General features: G+C 40.7%; 1 protein-coding gene across 8 annotated transcripts in view; it reads right to left on the bottom strand.

Annotated features, from left to right (window-relative positions):
* The window catches only part of ATPSCKMT (ATP synthase c subunit lysine N-methyltransferase), a 182,619-nt gene that overhangs the window by 112,774 nt on the left and 57,381 nt on the right, over positions 1–12,464 (bottom strand). For all 8 annotated transcript variants that reach the window (XM_073678369.1, XM_073678361.1, XM_073678368.1 and 5 more), the window contains 2 exons: positions 9,835–10,130; positions 128–265 (listed from right to left, as the gene is read on the bottom strand). In XM_073678369.1, coding sequence (XP_073534470.1) covers positions 128–265; positions 9,835–10,092 — 396 coding nt within the window. In that variant the 5' untranslated portion in view covers positions 10,093–10,130. The remainder of the gene's footprint in view (positions 1–127; positions 266–9,834; positions 10,131–12,464) is intronic.

Below are 12,464 nucleotides of genomic sequence, written 5' to 3'. Positions count from 1 at the left end.
AATACTAATAGTGGGGCCGAGGCTTAATTCAGCTAATGGAAAGGTTAGGATCTTTTAATTGTGGATTTCATTTGTAAGAGAAATAAAAATATTATAACAATAGAAAAAAAGGAAAAAAAATCAATACCTTCCATAAATCAGATATGTGAAATTTGGTATTTTGATGTACGCCTTCTTTCCATGCTTTATATCTTGAATACCACACGAGCCAAGGATTTAACTCGTAGCCCACAGCTTGGAACCCTTTTTTTGCAGCAGCTATTACCTTAAGAAATAGATTTTCAGACTAAGTTATGACAAAAGGAAAACAAGTAAACATTTATTTATTTGAAGACCATTTACCCTGTAACAAAGTATGAATATAACCCATGCCCACACAGTGCCAGTTTCTGATCTGATTTGCTAATGCAAATCTGCCCAAAAATTACGTCGCTGAAAATTTAAGTAGTAATCAGATAGATTTCTCAATTCACTGTCAAATATCGTTAGGGCAAGATAACATTAATATTTAACTTCTATTTCATATATTAAAATAAATAGGTAAAGGAAAATATTCATCTATTATCCTACAATAAAACAATTCTGTCAGGATTTACTTCTAACTAATGAAGGTCTCCAAATTATTAAATATTATTTTAAGGAGTATCATATACATTGACTAATGATTTTTATGTATTCCTAAATTTATCTCCTTGAATATCAAATATCAAAGCTCCATTAACTAGACATAAGGATTGATTAGATATTATCAAGACCTTTTATTAATATGTTGCATTAGATTGCACAATTCCCACTATAAGTGCTATAATAATTTTAAGGTGCTATTGATTAGATATTTACTTGTGTGTAAATATACGTGAGCAACATAATTGGTAATCTTGTTGCTAATAATATATCTCATTAATAAGCAGCTCAATACTATATATACAATAGAATAGCCCTGTGACTGTGTTCTAGTATCGTTAGTCAGGTTTTAACTCCTACCCGACGGGGCAATTTTTTATTTTTGTGCTTTCGTTTTTTCCTCTCCTTCCACAAGCTATCACTTTTTTTATTGTTCCGTCCACATAGTCATATGAGGACTTGTTTTTTACGGGACGAGTTGTAATTTTCAATGACACTACATTTTATAATATTAATATGATGTACCGTAAATTTGGAAAAATTTCCAAGTGCAGTGAAAAAAGTGCATTTTTGCTTTTTTTTTTCTTTTTGGGGGGGTTATGTATCATGTTCTCTTCATGGTAAAATTCAGCTGGCAATATGATTTTCCAGGCCTGTACAATTACAGAGGTACGAAACATGCATAGATTTTTTTATTCAAGTGGTGGAAAAAAAAAAAAAAATCAGAAAGCTGAGTGAGAGCTTATTTTTTAAGCAATGAACTGACATTTTTATTAATACCAATTTTGAGTAGATATGATGTTATCCACTTATTGAATTTTATTGCAGTGTTGCGGCGGCCAAAAAAAAGTACCGTATTTTTCGGACTATAAGACGCACCTAGGTTTTAGAGGAGGAAAATAAAAAAATAAAAATGTAAGCAAAAAATGTGATCATGATGCACTTTTAAGGGGGAGGGGGTCTTCTGCTGACACTTGTATAGGGGTATTGTCCCCCAATTCTGACAATATCCCCCATCCTGGTATATATGCCGCCCCTTCCTTTTATATGTGGTCCCCATCCCCATCCTGGTATGCCTGGCATCCCTCCATCCTCATATGCATGGCACCCCTCATCCCCTGTCCTGGTATGCATGGCACCCCTAATCCCTGTCCTGGTAGGCATGGCACCCCTCATCCCTGTCCTGGTAGGCATGGCACCCCTCATCCCTGTCCTGGTAGGCATGGCACCCCTAAGCCCTGTCCTGGTATGCTTGGCACCCCTAAGCCCTGTCCTGGTATGCTTGGCACCCCTAAGCCCTGTCCTGGTATGCTTGGCACCCCTAAGCCCTGTCCTGGTATGCTTGGCACCCCTAAGCCCTGTCCTGGTATGCATGATGCTTGGCACCCCTAATCCCTCTCCTGGTATGCATGGCACCCCTATCCCTGTCCTGGTATGCTTGGCACCCCTAATCCCTGTCCTGGTATGCTTGGCACCCCTAATCCTTGTCCTGGTATGCATGGTCCCCCTAATCCCCATCAGGCAGCACATTAAAAAAAAAATAAACACTCCTACTCCCCTTTCTTCTCTCCTCCAGTGCTGCGTCCGGTCTGCCTGCACTGATCTCTCCATGTGAGCCGCGCATGACGTCACTGCCATGCGCGGCTCACAAGGAGAGATCAGCTGCCAGAAGTCACTGCTCCCCACGCCGGGTCTGTGTGCGCGGGGAGCAGTGACTTCACTCTCCTTCATAGCCGGCACACAGCGGAGCCGCGCTGCTGCTGCAGCCTGCTGTCTCCTGTGTCCGCTCATTAAAGGGTATGAATATTCACCCCCTCCCCCATGGGCGTGGAGAGAGATTGAATATTCATGCCCTTTAACAGCGGCCACAGGAGATAGCAGGCAGCAGCAGCCGCAGCGCGTCTACACTGTATACCGCTATTAAGGAGCATGAATATTAATTTTATTTAGCAGCGGGGACAGTGGAGGCTGCAGTAGGCGGCTGCTGCCTCCTGTTCCCCGCTCCTCCCCACATCACACATAAATATACACCCCCCCCCCCCCCAACATTCGGGCTATAAGACGCACCCCCCATTTTCCTCCAAAATTTTGGAGGAAAAAAAGTGCGTCTTATGGTCCGAAAAATACGGTAATTCTACAGTTTTGATTTTTTTTCCCTCATTATGCTATTTACTGATCGGGTTAACTCATTTATACTTTGATCGATAGGACTTCCAGTGGGGGAAAATAAGTATTTTATACACTGCCAATTTTGCAAGTTTTCCCATCTACAAAGAATGGAAAGGTCTATAATTTTTAACATAGGTACACTTCAACTGTGAGACAGAATCTTAAAAAAATCCAGAAAAACTACAGTGTATGTTTTTTATATAATCACTTTGCATTTTATTGCATGAAATAAGTATTTGATACAATAGAAAAACAGAACTTAACATTTGGTACAAATAGTCTCTTCAGAGAGGAAGAGGACTAGAATGCTAGTGCCACCTATTGGAAGTACCAATCCTTGTCACAAGACTTAAGATAAAAGCCAAAAGCAAAATCTCAATTTGCAGACACTGTTTCGGGGTACTGCCCCTCGTCAGTGCAAAGTGTGAGATCTATTTTGGCTGGGTGAAAGGCGTCTGACCTGGATCCAAGGGGTAAGGTTTCTCCTTGTGGAGAGTGACAACTTAAAAGTCACCTCACCTTGGAATGTCAGGCTTGATATGTCACGCTCACTGATTGTAGTGGATTAAAAATATTAAAAATTCACCTTTATTAATAACCCTTTAAAATAATATATTCCAATCCACCACCGAGTGTGGCTTACATTATGGCCGGGAGTTTAAAGCTCCGGTACTAAAATGAAACTGTCTAATACAGTATAATCGAGTATGATAAACCTCTTGATGTGGCCGTAGTTAGATGGGCGAAACGTGTTGAGGTGACAGAGAAGGGAGTTCCATTATTGAGATGTTATTGTGCCTCAATGAAAATATGAATGGAATTAGTGAGACAATGTATCTGCATGTGGAGCATTAAAGCACATGAGCTATCAAATTAAACAGTGGTGCAAAAGGTGGATTAAGTTGCATTAACTGTTTCTACAGGAGCCTTTTTATAACAGTCATACAGGCTAAGCCAGTCTGCGGAGGAGATATAGGAGTGAATACTTAATATATTGCTTCAAAATATCTTAACGGGAAAGTAACAGTAGCTCTGATTTAGGGCAAAGTTCAATAATATTTTTTTGGTGGATCCAATAGTATTACAGTGGGGAAACACAGGAGTAATAGTTCGTTTAGAGGTGGAAGTGGTTTATCAGCACCTAATATCTTTAACCCTTTACAGCCTGTGCCGTATTAGTACGCACAGGCTGTAATCCCCCGGTTCAGTGAGGGCTCCGGCACTGAACCGGGCACATGTCAGCTGATTATTACAGCGGACATGTGCCCGCAACAGCCGCGGGTGGAATCGCGATCCACCCACGGCTGTTAACATGTTAAATGCCACTGTCAATCTCTGACAGCGGTATTTAACTTGCGCAAACCGGATGCGCGTCACTTACCCCGCCCATCGGTGAACCCGTCACATGATCACGGGTCACCGATGGGTTGGCATGACAACCCTTGGTCTGCAGTAGACTCCAGTGGTTGTCATGAGCTGGTCGCTATGAGCGCCACCTAGTGGTCAGCGCTCATAGCACAGGACCATTTCTGCTACACAGAGGTGATCTGCTGATCATCTCTATGTAGCAGAGGAGATCAGACAAGTGCTGCTTCTAGTCTCCTATGGAGACTATAGAAGCAAGCAAAAAGTGAAAAAAAAAAGTTTTTAAAAATATAAAAAAATATAAAAGTTTAAATCACCCCCCTTCCGCCCCATTCAAAATAAAATAATAAAAAAAAAAAAAACCTACACATATTTGGTATCGCCATGTTTAGAATCGCCCGATCTATCAATATAAAAAAATAATTAATCCGATCGGTAAACGGCGTAAAGAGAAAAAAATTCTAAACGCCAGAATTCCGTTTTTTGGTCGCCGTAAAATTGCAATAAAATGCAATAACGGTCGATCAAAACATCGGATCTACCCAAAATGTTATCAATAAAAACTTCAGCTCGGTGCGCAAAAAATAAGACCTCACGCAGCCCCAGATCCCGAAAAATGGAGACGCTACAGGTCTTAGAAAATGGCGCTATTTTTTTTTTTTTTTACCAAAATTTGGAATTTTTTTTCACCACTTAAATAAAAAAGAACCTATACATGTTTGGTGTCTACGAACTCGTAATGACCTGGAGAATAATAATGGCAGGTCAGTTTTAGCATTCAGTGAACGTGGTAAAAAAAATAAATTAAAAAACAACTGTGGTATTGCACTTTTTTTGCAATTTCACCGCACTTGGAATTTTTTTCCTGTTTTCCCGTACACGATATGGTAAAACTAGTAATGGCGTTGAAAAGTACAACTCATCCCGCAAAATATAAGCCCTCACACGGCCATATTGACCAAAAAATAAAAAGGCTATGGTTCTGGGAACAAGGGGAGCAAAAAACGAAAATGCAAAAACGCAAAATCCCAGGGTTGCGAAGGGGTTAAAATTTATATTAGAATAATTGATGTGCTCTATGATAGATGGTATGTCAGAGATGGGATCTTACGTCTCAGGTAGATTTAGGACTTGTTTGAGATCTCAAGGAATGAAGTTTCAGTAAGACAGACACGTAGACACGTGTCTGTCTCAGCAAAATCTCAGTTTTATTCATAGACACACTGAGTTTTATAGTGTTTTGTAAGGGGTTAGATTACGTAAAACAACATATGGTACTAGGCAGACATTTGGGTCAAATAATTACTTGTCAAACCATTGTCAGGTCACTGTGATTAATAGTGTGGGACATATACTTTCACATAGTTTAAACTGTGTGACACTGCCAACCTTGGCCAACCACTTATGTTTGGTACATTCCAATCTTGGGACATTTGGGGACTTTTTTTCTGAAATAGATAGTTTAGAGAATAGGCGTGATGTTCTTTGTCACTTTGGACAGATTTGGACACAGATGATAATTATAGGCCAATTCTTTAGTGAGTATACACGTCACTCTTGCAATCTTGAGAAAAACAAGAAAGAACTGAATATTTAATCTCTTAAAGGGGTATTCCCATCTCCAAGATCCTATCCCAAGATGTAGTAGATGTAATAATAGTAAGTAATATTAGCAAATACCTCCAATTAGAAATGTAGTATAGTATTTTTGATTCACTATCTCTTACCTCATGTGAAGGCATCGCAGGACCTTAGGTATCCATGGTTGCGACCACTAGCAACTAGCTAACTAACTGTGACTTTATCAGTGGACATAACCATGGATACCTAAGGTGCTGCGATACCTGAACATGAGGAAAAAGACAGTGAATCAGAAAAACTATACTACATTTCTAATTGGAGATATTTGCTAATATTATTATTATTACACCTACTACATATTGGGATAGGATCTTGGGGATGGGAATACCCCTTCAAAGGCAAAGGCTAGAGACTAGAATTTAACCATTTCTTTAACTCCTCCCCTCTTTTTATCATATAGTCTGTCACTCACTCCTCTCCCTGCCTGTCACCTACGTCTGCAAGATAACCCTACTTCCCAAAATACAGGGCTAATCCGTTGTATATCATGGGATACCAGTTCTGCTGTGGTTTAGTATTTTAATTATATCAATATCTGATATTGACTACCAATATGGAGTCATATTAGATTAGACTGTACATGAAGCACATTGGATTGGAATATATCATTTTAAAGGGTTATTATTAAAGGGGAATTCTTAATATTTTTAATCCACTACAGTCAGTGAGTGTTCTATTTAGTGGATTTTGTGCAGGAGTTCTAGACCCTCAGTCAGTGATTTTTGACACGTCACTCTCGGCAAGGAGAAACGTTACCCCTTGGATCCCGGTCAGACACCTCTCACCCAGCCGAACCAGATCTCACATTTTACACTGACAAGGGGCAGTACCCCGAAACACATTGTCTGCAAATTGATATTTTGGTTTTGGCTTTTAACCCAAGTCTTGTGGCAAAGCTAATTAGAGGGTCGACATTGACTTTTAGGATTCTAGTTATCTTCCACTGTGAAAAAACAATTTGCATATTACCCAGATTAGCATTGCAAGGCTTAAAAGTCTCCTCACCTTGGCATATCAGGCTTGACATGTTACTCTCTACAAGGAGAAACGTTACCCTTTGAATATTTGGTACAAAAACCTTTGTTTGCAATTACAGAGAACAGACGTTTCCTGCAGTTCACATACATTGCAGCAGGGATTTTGGCACACTCCTCCATACAGATCTTCTCCAGATCTTTCAGGTTTCGGAGCTGTCGCTGGGCAACATTGAGTTTCAGCTCCCTCCAATGATTTTCTATTGAGTTCAGGTCTGAAGACTGGCTCCAGGACCTTGATATGCTTCTTATGGAGTCACTCCTTAGTTGCCCTAGCTGTGTGTTTTGGGTCATTGTCATGCTGCAAGACCGAGCCACGACCCATCTTCAAAGCACTTACTGAGGAAAGGCGGTTGTTGGCTAAAATCTCACGATACATGACCCCATCCGTCCTCTCTTCAATATGGTGCAGTTGTCCTGTCCCCTTTGCAGAAAAGAACCCCCAAAGTATGATGTTCCCCCCACCATGCTTTATGGTTGAGACAGTGTTCTGGGGTTGTACTTATCCTTCTTCCTCCAAACACAGAGTGGATTTGATACCAAAAAGTTCTATTTTGGTCTCATCTGACCACATGACCTTCTCCCATGCCTCCTCTGGATCATCCAGATAGTCATTGTTGAAATTCAAAAGGGGGACTTTGCGTGCCCTGCAGAATTTTAATCCATGACGGAGTAGTGTGTTACCAACAGTAATGTTTGAGACTGTAGTCCCAGCTCTCTTCAGGCCATTGAGCAGGTCCTTCCGTGTAGTTTTGGGCTGATTTCTGACCTTGCTCAGAATCATCCTTACCCCACGAAGTAAGATCTTGCATGGCGCCCCAGACTGAGGAACATATTGTCATCTTGTGTTTCTTCCATTTTCAAATAACTGTGCTAACAGTTGTTGCCTTCTCGCCAAGCTGCTTGCCAAATGCCTACGGTCCTGTTGCCCATCCCAGCCTTGTGAAGGTCTACAATTTTGTCACCGGTGGTGTCCTTAAAGGAGTGGTCCAGTACTTTTTATTATTTCCCCTATGTATTCAGGCCGTGTCCGTAAGTGTTTTTGTAAATACCTTTGTTTGTCCTTCTTGCCTGTGAGCAGTGCTATCGCTGGCCACTCACAGGCGTTATGCGACCCCTGGCTGCAGCCGGCTCTTTCTTCCATTGATGTCGCGTCAAGCGAGGCGTGACATCAGTGATGCGCCCTCTGTGGTGGATGCTGGGCTGTAGGTGAGGTTGCCTGTCACACCTAGCATCCACCGCACACTTTCCCTCTGCTCATTCATTGGGAGTGGGGCGCGGTGGATGCTGGGTGTAACGTGGGGTAGCCCAGCCCACAGCCCGGCATCCACCGCGGGGAGCGCATCACTGATGTCATGCCTCACTTGATGTGACATCAGCGGAAGAAAGCCGGCTGCAGACGGTGGCTACGTGATGCCTGTGAGCGGCCAGCGATAGCGCCGCTCACAGGCAAGAAGGACAACCAAAGGTATTTACAAAAACACTTATGGGCACAGGGTGAATATATTGAGGAAATAATAAAAAGTACTGGACAACTCCTTTAAACAGTTCTATGGTCATGGTGGAGAGATTGGAGTGTGATTTATTGTGTGGACAGGTGTCTTTTATACACGTAATGAGTTCAAACAGGTGCAATTAATACAGGTAATCAGTGCAGAGTAAGAGGGCTTCTTAAAGAAAAACTAATAGGTCTGTGAGAGCCAGAATTCTTGCTGGTTGGTATGTGATCAAATACTTATTACATGCAATAAAATGCTATTTAATTATTTAGAAATCACACAATGTGATTTTCTTATTTTTAGATTCTGTCTCTCACAGTTGAAGTGTACCTATGTTAAACATTACAGACCTCTCCATTCTTTGTAGAGGGGAAAGCTTGCAAAATCACCAGTGTATCAAATACAGTAGGGAAAAAAAGTATTTAGTCAGTCACCAATTGTGGCCTCTCTCATCTTTTTAAGTGGGACAACTTGCACAATTGGTGGCTGACTAAATACTTTTTTCCCCACTGTATACGAATGCAGCGATACCAAGTGTGTATTTGCTAATTTTTAACGATGATTTTAACTTTTATATATATTTTTTTCAAAATGTACCCTTTTTTTTTTTTACACTTTCTACTATATTTACCAGTCTTACCATCTGCAACTTGCAATCATTCAATCGGTGCTACTATACACAGCAGTTCTACAGTACTGCCGTGTATAGCAAAAATCATGGTCTCCTATGCACTCCAGCTGCAGTCGGGCTTTCACAGGAGTATCGTAATGACAGGCACAGGGGTCTTCCACAAGTCCCCAGCCATCATGGCAACCCATTGGTATCCCACGAGCGCGCCTATGGGAAAGTAGAATGACTTGCCCTTTTGCCAGCATGCATGTAATGCCGCTGTGAGAGATTGTCAGCGACATTTAACAAGTTAACAGCTGAGGGCGAAGCTCTGCTCCCCCTGTGGCTGTTAAAGACAAATGAAGGCAGAATAACTCAGCCATCATGTGTCAAAAAAGATGCAGATTCGGCTTGTGAGCCTGGATATGACATCATATGTCGGTAATAGGTTCTTTCTATTATTACAATTCTCCACTATCAATTTTTCTCCTATTATCATCCTATTTAGGTCAAATGAGGTAATAGTAGTTGCAGTATTAAGAATAGGTAACAAAAGACAATGATGGGGTCAATCCCAGGTTACATTGGGAATTGTTGCCAACTTATCTGCAATATTCTATTGCAGGTATATATTGTGCTACTTATTGATGAGAATTATTAGCATCAACCGGATTCCCTATTATCTTGCACTCTTACATTTACACTTGTAAACAAAACACTAAGGACAAGCACTGACAGACCATAGAACCATAGATCAGTAATAGCAGAATAAAGCTTTTCACCAGAACCATCATTCAAGGAGGAGCACCTGCCACTAAGCAACCAGAAGTAGGCGTTTGTATAGCTCTGACTTGCTCAAGAGAAAACTTGAGAATACCCCTTTAATACTTACAATACGTCCATCACCACTACCGATGTCAACAAAAGTTCCACTTCTAAACATAAGCATTTTGAATATATTTTCCATCTGAAGTTCTGTTGCAGGCACAAAAGGCAGACAGATTTTTCTTAAAGCTGGAGACACAAATGGAGTAGCAACAGCATATACAGCCAACAGTGTGCCTCCAACCACACTTGTTGCAACCAGTCCCCATCTTTTGTTATTTTTAGTTACACTGTTATATTTCAAAGACGACTCTTCTTCTGCCATGTTCCCATTTCACATTAAACTGGGCTTTGCTGGAAAATCTGTAACATAACACAAAAAATACAAATATGCATTAATGACAACAGACCTGCAGAAAAAGATTGAGTATATCTAAAAAGTATCAGTTTTCAACTATTCAAAATTGGTATAAAAAAAAAATAGTTTATACAAAGTAGCCAATGAATCAAATATATTATCAATTAATAAATATAGCATTCAGACTGGTAAAAGAGTCCACTGCTGGAGGACCCAATCTTAATCGCTTCAGTGTAATTAAGATTATAATATAAAATAAAAACTTTTTTCAAGATTATTGCAGCCCGGGAAGGTCACTAGAACCACCCGATGAGATCTCTTGAGCCAACAGCACTCTGCTGCCCCCTATAGTCCAGACAATTACACGATAGGCCAACGATTAACATAAGAGTCCTCAGGCTGTTTGCATTAACAGGCCAGTTACTGGAAAACTAACACTGAGCGTATGATATACACACCTCCGGATTTCAATACATGGAATATATGTATATATCCCCTATGATCACTGCTAACTTCACGTGAACCCAAGAAAGATTATTAGCTGCCACTACCAGTCGGGTTTTATACAGGCTGACTGGACGCCTGGTTCTGGTAGCGTGCATTTGGCTTTCAGAAAATTATGAGATTCCTTAAATGGACTATATCTTTGCTCTGGAGAGTCAATGTGCTCAATATCTTTGTCATATTTGATATCATGATTTTATCTTGACATAGAGACCAAATATGCCATTTGTAGCCTCGTCTATCAGGTCCGCATTCAATTGACAGGATTCTGATCATTGCTCAGTGACTTTGCTTTACATTCACCACTTCACCACGTTTCCGAAAATATGATTTTACTATATATCGGATCGACGCAGTTAATGCAAACCTCCCTTCTTAATTTTTTAGTGAGCACACAAAGGATCCTAGATCTTTACGTTTTCTAAATCTCTTATCTCAAACATAAATCTGCTCCACGTTCCTGAAGCAGGATCTCACATTGGTTAACCATCAATAAATTTCTATGGTTACCTAATTTCAAAGGAGAGGGGTCAGCTGCACAGAGGATAGTACAAGCTCTTGTTTCTCATCTCTATAAGCATTTTACTTTTCTCCATGACAACTTTATACTTGCCTCTCAGAGCAGCGCTGTTCCTAAGATGTCAGAACTGTGTTTCCCAGTGGGTCAAATGACACTTATGTTAACTAGTCTTTACTATACTGTATTATGAAGGGCTGCAAACAATCAGTGAATGTTGATAGGATGCAGTGGTCATGTGACAATGGCACCTGACCCACCAGGAGAGAGAGTGTGGACTTTGCAGGATTGGCGTCACTCAGGTAGGATGGTATCAAGTGTTATTTTATGATGGGCACTAAAGCTATTAAAATGGGTTGTCCAATACTGGACAGTGATCACAAAACAATTCTTAGATTGGATACAACAGTCAGCAATTTAGTAAAATGAAAATACTTTATTCTGCAGGTCAGTAGGATTACAGTGATAATGAATTTATCATAAGTGATTAAACCCCACTTGAAAATTGAGACTAATTAATAAATCACTAAATACAAGAACAATTTAAATTTTTTTGACAAGCCTGAGTTTCATAGATTTTTTTTAACACATAACGTGAAAGTAAGGTTAGTGATATAGCTTTCATTTTAAAATCTTAAGTTTTACTTAACTTAGTTAAAGCAAAAATTAATACACCCCACATCAAAAAACAACTACATCTAGTATTTTGTATGACCGCCATGATATTTAAGGACATCAACAAGTCTTCTAGGCAAGAAATTAACAAAATGACGACATATTGCAACAGCTATATTTTCCATTCTTCAAAAACGACCTCTTTTAAAGCCCGGATGCTGGATGGAGAGTGATGCTCAGTTTGTCTCTTCAGAATTCCACATAGGAAAGGGGCGTGCCCTGACTGCCATGTGAAGCAGATGTCTGGAGCTGATCTCCCTCTCAGCATCCTGTCTAAATAACACTGATACATTGTACCTTCTCAAAACCGGTCCCTGACCTGTGTAAAGGTGACCGGAACTGAAGGGGAAGCAGTCAGTACAGGCTAGAAGTTGAGATGACGCACAGCGGGAAGCAAAAGGAGAGAGATTGTGATAGTGAGATCTCCAAGATGGCACCTCCGCACAAAACCTGGCACAGTGACACTGAGCAGCAGAGAATGCAGCAATCAAGCTGGGGAGGTTTGCAAGAGCAGTATACTACTCCCCCAAACATCCTGTGAAACACATGACTGGGCAGGTACTGGGGGGAGCAGTAGTGAGGAGACACAGAGGAGCATAACAGTGTAGCTTCCTTAGAAGCAGATGAGAGACCGAGTCAGATC

Source organism: Phyllobates terribilis, unplaced genomic scaffold (assembly GCF_046119375.1).
Source record: "Phyllobates terribilis strain yellow unplaced genomic scaffold, ASM4611937v1 Scaffold_4__5_contigs__length_816908805, whole genome shotgun sequence".
Classification (NCBI taxonomy): Eukaryota; Metazoa; Chordata; class Amphibia; order Anura; family Dendrobatidae; genus Phyllobates; species Phyllobates terribilis.
Note: the sequence above shows the minus strand (reverse complement) of the source record. Positions and strands in the feature narration are given on the sequence as shown.